General features: G+C 38.1%; 1 protein-coding gene across 3 annotated transcripts in view; it reads left to right on the top strand.

Moving 5' to 3' along the window:
* The window catches only part of RAB3C (RAB3C, member RAS oncogene family), a 113841-nt gene that overhangs the window by 85899 nt on the left and 13738 nt on the right, over positions 1 to 14204 (top strand). For all 3 annotated transcript variants that reach the window (XM_054003815.1, XM_054003814.1, XM_054003816.1), the window contains exon 4: positions 9616 to 9740. In XM_054003815.1, coding sequence (XP_053859790.1) covers positions 9616 to 9740 — 125 coding nt within the window. The remainder of the gene's footprint in view (positions 1 to 9615; positions 9741 to 14204) is intronic.

Below are 14204 nucleotides of genomic sequence, written 5' to 3'. Positions count from 1 at the left end.
GGAATTCCAGCGACAGTCTAGGCAATCAACATAAATTGGTGATAAACAGAATCATTTATATGGAAGCATCTGGAACATGAAAACAAGGGAATAATCAAAAGATGTGCAAGTACAGTCTGTATTTTGCCTTTTATTGTTTCCATGAATATTATTTTCCTATAAAGACTTTTTTCCATCTCTTTTCAAACCCCTTTTTTTGGATTGTCTTCAGTCTGCATGTGTGGTAGCAGCTTTGAAGGATGATAATTTAATGGTGGGTTTCTCAGTGGGGAGAAAATTAAAATGTATGGCCTTTTGTCTGTGTGGCGAGTTGTTAAATCACTTCCCACAATATGACACAGCTTGTGGCATTATACATGACATAAAAACTCTTCATTAACACATGTCCTACTGTGAAAAATGTGCTATATTAGTTGGTCTGCCCATAAGTAAACCTTGCTGCAAGAGAGGATTTTGTACTCCTGTGAATAAGAATTAAATATTGAGATGTACTTTATATTGTTTTATCCTGACAAAAAATGCAAGGAAGTTGCTTGGAAGATCTCTTTGCCCTTGTGTCTAACACATTATTTTTATCTATTATTCACTGGTTTCGTAAATATCCGTTCTACTTTTCTATGCAAAAAGCCTGTGAAGCCAGTATATATTACACACCAGAAAAGGAAGAAATGACAAGGACTGACAAGGAATTTACTCTCTCTTAATGAATTCAGCATACCTTCAGCCAAAGCCCACCTTGCCTTGGATTAGGTTGTGAACTCCCCCACAAATTCTCTGTTCTCTGTCTCTGTGACAAAGCAGTCTGCAGCGTGTGCAATGCCAGGTGTACTGTGTGTGGTGACCTTACTGTGCTTAGGGCTGAGGTGTGCTGGCTGTGTAGGTACAGGAAAACACCCCACCTGGAGGGCTTTTACTCTAAAGAGGGGGCCATCATAGCTCAAGCACAGGAGGTACTGGGGAGGAAGGATAGAGAGCATAGTACTAATTTAGAGCTTTTTTTAATTAATATTTTAACTTAGCCTTTTTTATTTTTATCAATGCCACAATTTCATACTGAGCTCTTGCTACACTGATATTGGAAAGCAGTTTCAAGGTGTATTTGACAGGTGTGAAAAAAGCAGTTTGCAAAGATTGTGCCAAAGATGCAAAAACCGAGGACATCTACAGTCTGATTAGCAGAAATTGAGTATGCCCTGGAGGCTTCTGGTCCTTCATTGTAACTCCAACTAAAGTATGTAAAAGTTATATGTTATGTAAAGTATGATTTTTACATACTTAGAGTCCAAACTTAATGTCTTTTGCCAACTCTATATTAATTTGGCATCATAGACCATTATCCAATTGACTTGAATTTTAATGTCAGAAAACAATTTTCAGACAATAACAGACACTTGGTGCTCTTATTTGAAACAACACTGTACAGAAAAGGCACCAAAGCTAATACATGGACTCTTCTAAAAAGATATATGTATATTATATGAAAGGTGAAATGTAACTCAATAAAGTACTCAGCAGAGAACTCTGGATGGGAAGACACTTCCATGGGCAGAGTAGGAACAGCTAGAGATGGTCGACTAGAAAGACAATTCTGGTTGATGAACATCTATAATGCCTTACCTCTCATCCTAATTACCACACAGAATTGTGTAATTATTAATCTATGTCAGTCGTTATTATATTCTACTAAATGCAGAACCAAATGCATCACTGGGTAAGCATATACTTCCTCATTACAATTATGGTAATGGAATATCACCAAGAATAAATAAGAATAAATGTTATAAACATACAAAGAACATCAGCTCTTACATCTTAACTGTTATCTCTGCTTTCTATCTTTTTTTTTTGTTTGTAGATAATTAAACTTTTTTGCAAAATGTTGCATTTCCTCGCATAAGGTTATAAAAATGCACATATTAAAGATCAGCTCAGTTTTATCTCCAAAAGAAGTGGATTAATTTTGAATAACTTTACAGCCTGTCAAAACTGAAATGTAGCACCAGGTTTTCTAAAATGAAGTTATGGCCTCGGAAGTTTGTAGTGAAGGATTTTTTCATTAAAGTAGACCCAATTCTTACGAGAACAACGAAAACCTGTGATGATCTGGCTAATGTGCATTTTGACTAGCTTTCTGGCTGATAATGAACCAGAAAATTGTTAGTGTCACACCTGTCATGCAGCTCCTGCATCATCAGTCTATCTTCCTCTAAGGAAAGGTTAAATGTGCATTCTTTCTTTGCACAGTGTGCACTCTTTGGATCTGCACAAGGAAGATAAAGGCTGTCATAAGAGTGGTGAATAATTGGTATTGTTCTGGTTTCTTCAATATCAGTGTTTTTTTTCACAAACATTAGGCATTTTTCTTCATTTGCCCTTCAATCCAGACAGAAAACACAGTATTGTATAAACAACAACTGACACATCAGATACTGTCAGTTTTGAGCAATATTCATATATCCTGCTCTGTTGCAAGCATGGAGGGGCCTCACCTGGGCTAAGATGAAAACCTCTTCACTGCGGGTGGCTCCATTGACCCTGCAGGTGCCCCCTTTGACTCCCTACACACCCCACACTTGCACAGTCAGACCAGGTTTCCTCACTGGCTCTCCTACCTTTCCCATAGCAGAGTCTCAGACATCCACAGAAGAGGCTCAGACATCTGTACCCTTAAAATAATTTAATCATGGTGCAGAAACAAATTAACAGCTCAAGCTGATGCCTTTGAGAAGGGACACCTAATAAAGATGTGCTAGGCTTTTATAGCCTCAGAGTCTAAGCTCTCAAAAGTCTGGGGTGATCAGTTCCTGTTGTGTCTGATTGTCTAGTAACCTGGCTGACACCACAGGTTCCTGGGTTTTTTGTTATGCAAAGAGTAGCTCAGGTTTCCTTTTCCTTGAGCTCCTGCCACCCCAGAGTACAATATGCAGCTCGAACTGCCCTGCTTACCAATCTATCCACACTAAACATATCCTTAGCACATCCACTTCTCCCCAGATTCTTTTCCTCTTGCTATGTTGTGATATTAAGGGTGGAGTAAGTTTACTTTTCATTTTCATCCTCCTTTCATTGCTCTTCTCCATCCATTTTCAGTACTCTGTTGCTGGGATGTCTTTGCCTATTCTCTTTCATACATTAATAAGCACTTGCAGTCAGTAGGTGCAGTGCTATCACAGAAAATAAATATCACAAATTCAATATATCATGAATTCTGGAGAGGCATGAAGCTGCTAGAATGTCAGCTGGGTTTTAAACCCTCCTTGGGAATGACTGAGATGCAATTTCCTCATTCTGGTCACATGTTCATCTACATCAGCTTTTTTATTTTGATAAATATTTTCTTTATCCATTGCTCCCCATGATTTTCAGTAATGGTTTCAATAATTATTAAAGAGTTCATAAATGCAAGAGATATAACTATTTATATTAGCCACAATCCTGAAGGTTTCAGCTGCTGCCCCAGGGCCACTGCCGCACCCAGGGCAGCAGCACACTGGTCTGCAGGTAGAGCACACCAGAAAGATGAAACAAGTAGAAAAATTGCAAAAGTTGCAGATATCCAGATTTTCCTTGTCAGTAGAGGAGGAAAGATCCTGAACAGTTTCTTAAAAATAATTCTGTTTCTGTGTATGGCTCCAGCTTTTCATTAGTTCAATTAAAATCTGGCAAATGTTAGCATATTCTTTTTATTATTACTGACATTTTTACTAATTTTTTCTAGTATATTCGTATGTCAATAACTGTGGCCACAAAAATCTAGTATTCAAGTACACCAGGAGCCTTTGCTGTGTTTTTTGCTAAGACTGCTTCAAAATTTTAACCTTAGTACTCTCTTCAAAATTCCAATTAGAGAGCTAAGTTGGGGTTTTGGTTGGTAGGTTTATATTTTTGAATGGCTTGTCTCCTACTATTACTAGATTGTTTACTGGAGAACAGATGAAAAGCCTGAGGCCACCTCTCTCCCTGGCCTGCCTGCAGCAAGGTCTAAGCAACCAGTGCAGAGCAGCTGGTACAGAGCCAGATTCCAAATGACCATCAAGACTGAGCATTGCAGTCATTTAATGTGCCATACAGAATAATCCTACATATGCCCCATTTTCATAATATCCAAAAGATAAGTGTGAAAGAGAGAGGGGATAGGTAAACTCCAAGATGCTGGGGCATTCTTAAGGCACATAACCTATCAGTATTGCTGGGAATAATAAGAGTTCAGGTGACACAGAGAGCATGGGAAAAAGAATGGAGCATATGGTGTACACTGAAGTGTAGAAAACACTTGGTTGTATGAAGGAGCCCTCAGACTCACTCTGTGGAAAACCTGGCTTGAATGGGAAGTGTGTCAGAGCTCCTCACAGACAAGGAGAGTGGGAAAGGATTCATGGCATAATTCCATCTGAAAAAATGTGAATGACAGAGCTTCCCCTTACCATCCCTGTCCATATTAGGGGTTTGAGAGGGTAGTGGTGTGTCTTCCCACATCACAGGATGGAGACAAAGGGAAGGGGCAAAGAAACCCTTCCTTACTTCAATTACAGAAGGAAAATTATGTCTCCTGACAAAGCTGGAGAGCAGCCCTTCCTGCTCAGAGAGGCACAACACTTGGCACAGTCTTCAGCAAATAAAGGCAGGAAGTTCAGTTGGGGACACTGAACACTTTTGGAAACCCCTCCAAACTCATAGTTGCTTCTCTGATACTTTGTCTTACCAAATAAATAAACTGAGAAAGAATAGATAACCTGGGTTCCACCTGAGATCCCACCACTACACTGTGACCTCTAATACTTCAGCTAGTGGACTTTGCAGTCACTCTGCTGTAGATAGACAGCAGAATTTTAAGGATTAATCAGTGGACTCAACATAACAGTAATTAAAAAAAAAAAAAAAAATCCAGTTTGGTAGAGGTTTCTTTAATTTGGTTTTGGTTTGTTTGAAGCTTTTTGCATAGCTTTGAGTTTTTTTATTTCTTTTTCCTGGCAAGACTAGGCACCCCAGTTCATTGAGTACTCCTTTCATAAATCAAAGCATCAGAAGTACAACATGTTTCCTGAACTTACTGGAATAAGCATTATACATAGCCCCCTCTGGAGCATTTTCATTAGGTTGTTTCTCTTGCTGTCTATGCATGTGACTTACTACATGATTAATCTAAAAAGCCTGTAAAAAGAGCCTACCAGCGTCTTTATGGTAGGCAAGCGTCCTTGGAGGACTTGGTCCAAAGAGTGGTGAATAGATTGAGGCTATCTAAAAGTTCATATTCCTGGTATATTTGCTCTATGTCTTTAGTGAATATATTTCCTTGCCTTCCATGCAGTCTGTGGGTGAAAATATTACAGGTTATATAAATATTTAGCCTGGACATAGATGAGTTAGTAAAAAGTGATACTCTGAAGGCATTCAGAGTAAACTCAAGGTATGCCAGCAGTGGGAGCAACCTGAAATATATTGAGTGCAGCAAACAGCAGGTTTGCTTTCCATAGCAATTTCTTCAGGAAACAATGCAGTGTTACCCAGTCATAGCCAAATTAAGCCTGAACTCAGGGGAAAATATATCCTGCTGGATCTGACTAAGAGGGGAGAGGTTGCTGCAGCTTCATATCCCAGGTCCAACCAGTAGTGAAGTTGAAGGTCTATTCCCGGAAGGCCCTGTGCACATAACTTACAAAGGTACAACTTACATATATATATATATATATGCATATACATGACAATATACAGACACATTGCAGACAACAACACCCAGGACCACCCAGAGTGCTCCCACAAACACCAAAAGCATCATCATCCACACACTGCTCCCCTCCAAAACAGTGCAGCATCCAAGAATGAGAATATGTACAGCATCCATTCATGAGAATATGAATCTGTGGAGACACACACACTGCGGCTCCCGTCAACTGGGCTTATAAACTCAATCTGCCCAGTAGCTGCCCCTGGATCCCAGTCTCCTCAGTTTCTGACACCTGGACATAAGCCTCCAGTGTTGACTTGCAGTGATGGGTTTCATGCTGGACAGTGGGCTGGGACTTTCTTGGAACAACCTTGGAAGAGACCTGGATGTGGTGTCCAGGTATTTTTCTGATAATTTAGTAACCTGCTTTAGCACAATCCTGCTCCACCAGGCTAGTGGACATAGGCTTTAGATAATCTGATGTTTCCTGCAATAGGCCTGAGAGCAGCCAGGGCCAGGATATTATCTGGGCTCTCTCTCCTGCCATAATCTCTCTGTGCTTCTTTTGGATGTACAGATAAGATTTTATCACCTAATCTAATGCGAACAGTCTGGTTTCCTCAGGAGTAACATCAGAGTAGCTCCCCCATTTTGATTTGTGCTATCTGCCTTGTCTTCCAGCATCTCAGCTGCCTCAGCCAGCTGGGATTGTGTGTTCCTGAACCCCACTCTGTCACACTGCAGAGCATTCTCTGCAAGCTGACCAAGAGCACATACAGGCCCCCTGCCATTGTTGCCTGGGCAGTTATTTGAAGATCTCACTGTTTTAAGATAAGCCAATAGCATTGCTTTTGTTTGCATTCAGCAAGTGCTCTTTTCTGTCCAGGGGTTGGTAGAATTGCAGTACAGGGAGAACTAGCATGGTGTTGATCATGGAAAGAAATGGATCATTCCACTCCTCCATTAATCTGCCCCTCTGGAGTCTATACATTATAAAAATTCAAGTATGATGCAGATTGCCTGCCTACCATAAAACTAGAAAGGGAAAGATTTACAGGGTAAATTACTACTGACATACACCAAGTCACTGAGAGTGAACAAGAACTGTCTTTTTCAGCTTACTGCAAACACAATCTTTTCCTTTTCATGTCTTCAATCTTCCTGAAGCTGAAGTTCTTTACAAGGACAACTGTTTGTGTTTTGGATTAATCAGAAGCCCTGGTCATTTGAAAGGTTATGTAGGCAAGGAACAGCAAAATCTCTTTTTTTTAAGTGACCTATGTGTTGGCTTTGATGGAGAGTTGTGGGAATCCAAACCTACAGAAGCCAACAGTGGAACTATATGTATAAAAGAAAACATAACAGTGATAAGCCTATTATATCCTTTGAATCAAGCTTCTGCTGATGTGGTGTGGGGCGTGAATACATTTGATTTATTTTCAGACAGTTATATTTTTGAGCTACTGAATTGTTTGCAAAATGTAAGCCTTTGGATTTGTTTGCAAGGACAAGATCCCTTCTTGTTACTTAAAAAATATAACTAGAAGATGAGACAAAAGCAAGACAGATTAAAAAAAAAGTCTATGAATAAAATAAGTTGCTTTAGTAATGAGAAGAATTTGAATGCACATATTTGTAGTTGTAGAATAAAAAAATCACATCTGGCTGCAATAAAATGAAGGGACCTTACATTCTTAATGAAAGAAACTGATGTAAAGCTCTGGAGGCAAAGTCTGCAAAACATGGCTGAATGAATGCTCTTTACACTTGTCTGAGGATATTTCTTCAGGCTGTATTTCTTCATCAGTTTATTCTATTTCAACTTTACAGATTATGTAAGTAATTCCTTCTGTAAAGCTTAATATCTTTTCTGTATATTTTTCTTTTGAAGTATATTTGATTTCCTGCTGGCATAAAGGGAATAAATTGGCTCCCAACTAATAACTGGTCAGAGCTAAGCTCTTCTAGAGTCCTTAATGGACTAATATACTCTGACATTTGAGGTACTAGTATTGCAAAGTTTCTGTGGTGACCAATGTAGTTCGACTTAAAAAACACAATAATAATTCTACTTTGCTCAACCACTCAGCATGATTCCAAACGGACATTTCCACCAAATTGAGAGCATGTTGTCCTTTTTTTCTGAGAATTGGTATCTTTAGTAAAATATAAATGTATGGAGAAGTCTGACTTCTTTTTGGTCACAGTACCTTACACCTACTCAAATTACTATTAAAACAGATTTAAAGTAGCACAGTGTCTACTTCTTGAAGAAAAGATCAGGTCAGGTCCAAGGGAACAATCTGTAGCACAAAATATCTGGGACTTGCTTCAGCTTCTTTTTGGTCACTGTGATAAAATGAAACATTCTTAAAAGCAGTGATCCTTCCCTTTAAGTTTCTCTGCCTGTCACTGCAAACCCATCAGACGTGGCCTAGAGGTTTTTTGACTCATGCATGGAACCTGTAGGCAATGGCATTGGACCCAGGGTCACAGTGATAGCTATAGCAGCGTTTGCCTATGGCCATTCCTCTGGTTTTGCAGTAAGCAAAGCCAGCTGGGGAGATTTGACCCATTTTCTGTCTTTTTCTAGAATCAGTTGTCAAACTAAATCATGATCTTTTTTTTTGAATGTAAGACTTTGCAGACAGGGGTCTCAATGAGAAGGGATGATGGCTGTGTTATGAGAAGGAGTCACTAGTGAATGTACCCATGCAGTACCCATGCAGACCAGCTTCCAAGACATTTAGGTGACAGATTTTTGAAGCTGTTTCATCTTTTGTCAAAGAGACTTCGAGAAAAAAGTCCATCATATGCCACAGGATCCATTTCCAGGGTGTCCTCTCATAAATGTGTAGTTACAGAAATTAGATTCTGTTCTATTGCCATTTTCCCAAGCACTCTTGTATTGTCCAAGGAGGGAGGGAGGGAGGAAATGGTGTGGGACAGGCCGGCAGAAAGAGGTATACTCTCTATCTTTTTCTCTCTCCATTGATCATTGATCCCACCAAAAACTTAGAGCCTAGAGCCAGACGTAGTCACAAACCCAAGACAAAGTGTAGGTGCTTGGAGTATATTTCCTGCATCCTGTGTTACCTTCAAGGGCACATACTGCTCCCAGTCAGAAGGTGGTAACCAGCAGAATCACTCTTGGCTGAGCCTGGAGACAGCCATGGAGCTTTTCTTCTACAGAGCAGATCTGGGTACCAGCAGAATGGTGGCAGGCAGAAACTGATAGGTACCATGAGTATGGTTCCAAGTCATCCATTATCTGCTCACATTCAAAGAAAGCACTGTTAAGCTGTTTCACCACCAGCACTCATGGTCCCTATGGTGTTTTAAGACCTCAAATACTTCCATTCAGCTGCAGTCATGGTTAATGCTTGTATAATTTAAATGGGAGGTAAATCAGAGTTCAAACTCACTCCCTGCCCATGGCTTAATGTACGATGTAAGTGTTGCTGACCTTCTGGTAGATCAAAGACCTGCAGAGGAATGTGCTGGAGAGAAACAACAGAAGGAAGACAGCCTATCTCTGAAATTTTTGGTTTTACTGATAAATTTACATCCTGATCTCAAAAGTAAAAGACAAGAAATTAATAGGTTGCTGATTTTTCTTTCAGAGCTCTGTTTTTAGATTATAAGGTTTGTATTAAAATGTGTAAATGGGAGAAAGTATAATCTCTTCTTTCTAAGAGTAAAGGAAGAATGTTGATGGCAGGAGAAAATATTAATTTTAGCAAGCAAAAGTAAAACCTGTGTTGATACTATCTTTGTAATAGTAATATCTGACAGATAATCCTTAGTTTATTCAAAATCTGTAATTAAACAGAATCATGTTACCCTAGTTGTCAAAATCAGTATTGTCTCTTTCTTCTTTTTGCAGCTCTGTTTGAAATTAAGGGGAATTTGTTTTGCTTTGACTCCTCTCTCTCCTTTTCTCTTTTAAGGTCAACTCAAATCAAAACGTACTCTTGGGATAATGCCCAGGTTATTTTGGTTGGCAACAAATGTGACATGGAGGATGAAAGGGTAATCTTTGCTGAGAGGGGAAGACATTTAGCGGAGCAGCTTGGTAAGAAATGACTCAACAAAAGCTTTCTGGTTTCTTGTGAGAATGCACAAATTAATTTCATTTATTGCTACAATACTTGCAAATACATGTTCATGACACATTCATTGTAAAGGAATAGTCACACACTGCTTCCCTTTTATTTCTACAGCCTTTTACAGCTCCTTTTTGGAGCAAGGAAACAAGTAAAACAAAAAACCCTAATGAAGCGCTGTCCTCTCAAAAAAAAAAAACAAAAAAAAAACAAAAAAAAGGAAAAAGGAAAAGAAATGAAAAAGAAAAAGAAAAAGAAAAAAAAAAACACTCAACTGAGAGGAAAGGAGATATTGCAGAAAAAGCTAAAAGCTTACTAGACTTTTTTGCAACTTGAGTAGATTTGTGTTATGATTAGCAATACCAATAATCCAGAACAGAAATATGCTGCTGTCCAATTCAAGTCCCACTGCTAACACTTCATCCACTGATCTACTGTACATTCACAGAACTGTAGATTTGAACTTGTTTCATAAAGTCTCCCCGTGGGAAGCAAATTCTGTACACACAGAAAATTGCCAAGCTGTGAGCACCTTTGCTGTTTCTGTTTCTACACAACAGTGTTATCCTTTCATACCATGAAATGTTTTTGAAGTGATACTGGCCAAACTTTAATGGAAAATCTCCAGAGCATCATTGTAATAATTCTACCCAGCCTCTTTTTTCCTTCAAGTTTCCTGATCTCTGGAGAGTAAGCTCAGCAGGTGTGTAAATCACACTCTGGCATTGTTAGAGGTCAATTAATGTACAGGGAATCACAAATTACAGGCATGGATTTGTTAATGTTTTTTAAAACTATGTATGTGTGGTAAAAGCTCAGTCTGGTCAAAATATGTGTAGCCAAGATCTCCTTCTCACTATTCCTATGGTAGGTAGAAGAAAGGATGTTTTAATAGGGGATATGATCTCATGCTGGTGGTTCTTAAGTCATGCATATTCATAGGTCAATGATCTTATTTTTTAAAAATACCATTTTCCACTTGCACAATTACTTTTCCTGGTAAACAATTTCATCAGAATAATATACCTTCCTATTGTATCTGTCTTAATAAGTGTTGCATACTTAAGAAAAAGAGCTCCTTGAATGAATACATTAATGATTACTGTAAGTTAGTCTTTGAAAAATGACAGGAAATATTTAACAGAAGACTATATCCAGAAAACTTACCAATATTTGTAAAGAATTGAGTTTCTCAAACTACTTGCAACCAAACAATTAACAGGGGATATTTTTTTGCAGAAATACATGTCATATTTTTATATATTTTTCTATCTCTGTTCTTCCCATTTCTAATGTTTACTCATTGTACTAGGAGATAGCAATGTGTATACATTGGACAAAGAGATCCCAAAAATCTAACTGTATACTTTGACCATGAATTTTGACAAGGTGCTGAAATGTTTAGCAACAACCATAAATTTTCACTATAAAGTTTGAAATTTTTTTAAAGTCACATAAAAAAATCTGAATTTCTATTCCTTGAACCATATTCCTATTAAAAAAAAAAAATAATGCAATGAATTGACAAGGCGTCCCCAAGGTCATGAATTCATCAAGACAATAAGGAACTTTGCATGTTTTACAGTCAAGAATCCTCAGATGTAATAACCAATGCTTGAAAAAAAGAAAAAAGGGTAATGAGATAGATAACAAAACTCATGTTTCAGGCTTTAAAGCAAATTCTAATTCCTGGGGTTTAAAATTCAATCTTTATGGAAGAAGATTATCCTCTATTTCCATATTTATCTACTCAGGGGGTTTCTTTTCTCAGATATATATCCTGTGGCTATCTCAAGGCAGATAATTTTATTAGAAAACTTGTGTCTCTGATTTAGTCATTTACTGTAGTCAGACTGCACACACAAATGTTTACATGTTTCCTCTACAGCTACAATAATTTCTTAAATCTGCCCAGAGACTGAGTGGGATGATGTCAGGAACACCAGAAGAAAGACTTTCCCCTAACTGTAGTAGGTGCACTGGCCTTGCTGGCTGGTTTGGAGGGCATCCATTGTTATCCACATGGGACTGTCTTTTGTTTCTCTGGCAGTAAGTTGATAACAGCTCTTACAGACAAGTTTTAAAAATAACAATATAGATTTTTCTGTCCAGCCAGACATTTTAAAACTGTAGGCCCTTTGAACACAATGTTGATCACAGACACAAGCCAATAAGATTCATGAGTGCTGTACAAAAACTACACTGTGACACCCTCTGTTCTCAAGTGTGGTTTTATTTTCAGCCTTGTTTATTTGAAGACACTGAGAAAATGAGCACATGCACCTTTTGGGGTGAATATTCAGAAGGTCAAAAAGAGCACTGGGAATTTCACTCTTTGGGGAACATGGTGTTCTGTTGAGAACTGTTGTTGGAAAATGTGGCCTACTTCTGGCTCCTGACCTCTCTGAAAAGTGTGGCCTTAAAGTTTATTAACAAGGTGTTAATTATTCATTTCTTTAAATCTCTGTGCTGGCTTATTTCTCAAGTGTAACCAAACAAGGTGTTTAAATGAACCAAAAATAAGTCTCATTACCGTTGGAGGAGGTCTGCTGAACTAATCAAGTACCCTGTGGTACATCTGCATACCTTTTTCATAGCACTACTCAACGTTCACAAAAGAATGAAGGAATAGTTAGGAACCCAGACCTCACCTTGAAGAAAAATTACAGAATTTTATGAGGTCAGAATCTGTCTTGTTTGCTTTGAAGATTTTTTTTTAATTTATTGTTAATACAATGACATTGACAATACCACTATGGATCATAGCTACAAGCAGTGTTGTAGGTGTTTTGTGGAAGATGTGAACTGGCAAACATGCAGCAATACTTTCTCTGACCATAGAAAATTATATGTGTGGGTCTCACAAACCAAATGCAATACATTTATATTCAATATAGGCCTTTTGTAATTTTTTTTCATGGATTTGTACAATGATGTCTTTGAAGACATATAGAATCAAACCACCCACAGCATCCTTTAAATATGCACAGTTTATCTGTTAGCTCGTGCTCCTTTGAATTAGCCCCCTGATAGTTTAATTTTATTTTTCTTTACTGTTATATTCTTACAAACAGTGTACAATTGTTTGTTGTTACCTGCTCTGTACCTCTCCGGTTTCAGAGAGCTCTGTCATATTCCCTTTTTCTCCAGGTAATTCTCAGAATATTTAATTGTTCCAGGCATAAAGACACAAAGACATATATTAGTCATTCCTTATCATCCTATTCAGTACTTTTTTAAAGTGTTTATTCAGAAATCAGTTCATGGTCATTTAACACAATAGCATCATTAACAGGCTAAGGTTAGAATGAAATGAAAATAGATGAGATCAAATAAAGTCACATAACTTTTCCTCATATAAATATTATTCCAAGAATGTGTAGAAATGTAACAAACCAGCCAATGGAGATAATTAATGCAAGGTTAGTATTGATTTGGTAATGACAGCAAATACATTTAAAGAAGTTTATTCACTAATCATTATAAAAAATGGTATGGAATATAATTTTTATGATATTTTCTGTCTTCAGGAATATTGCTTTGAGCAGTACATGGATTGGCTATTGAGTGATTAGAAATATAGTCAGCACTTACAAGCTTTAAAGCATTTTAGTAAGACAAGAGTTGGAATTGGTGAGAAAATTGCATGCAATCTTGCCACCTGAATTGCTCACACAGTTTTCTGAGATATTGATCTCATGCCTTTCAGCAAAAATCATACATTCATAAAGTTGGTATCAATTATCAAAAGAGAAATAAAAGGAGTGACTCGCAGGTGGCTTGATGTTTGATTGTTTCTTCTATTCATGGTCTGTATGATATATTCATATTGTAATCTACCTATGGATTTGCCTAAGAATTAGCAGGTAGAGATGTGCACAGACCTTTGAATAGAGTCTGAATAACTGCACAGGAAATGAATAGCTGCATATGCAATTTGACATACAGTTTTTCCATTAACTTGGGACACTCTACTGTGCCTGCTAATTAGATACATCAATTTTTATGTGCTCTTTGGTTTCTCAGGTTCTTCTTATGCTTTGCCATCCAGGATAAACTGTGGCTGGGGGCATTCATCATGTCTAAACATGCCCTAGGTTGCACTTGCCTGTTTTCTAAATTTGTCCTGGCATGCTCTTTCTCCTAGAGGCCAACAGCCAATGTCAGAAAACAAAATGAAACAGGCCTTTCTGGATGAGCTCTCACATTCTCTTCTGCAAGGGGCAGCAGAAACTAGGCCTCACACTGTATTCAGGGAACCTGCAAAGGGCTATGAATATTATGTGTGTCATGGTCAGCAGTGCCTGTGACTTCAGTGCACCTCCACAGCTTGTCACTCAGAGAGATAGTAATTTTACCCCACAGGTGTAACTACATACCTTATCACCATATTTTCTCTTCTTATTTGGGTGACCTCTTCCTTTAAGTCTTTG

Source organism: Vidua macroura, chromosome Z (genome assembly GCF_024509145.1).
Source record: "Vidua macroura isolate BioBank_ID:100142 chromosome Z, ASM2450914v1, whole genome shotgun sequence".
NCBI classification, from domain to species: domain Eukaryota; kingdom Metazoa; phylum Chordata; class Aves; order Passeriformes; family Viduidae; genus Vidua; species Vidua macroura.
Note: the sequence above shows the minus strand (reverse complement) of the source record. Positions and strands in the feature narration are given on the sequence as shown.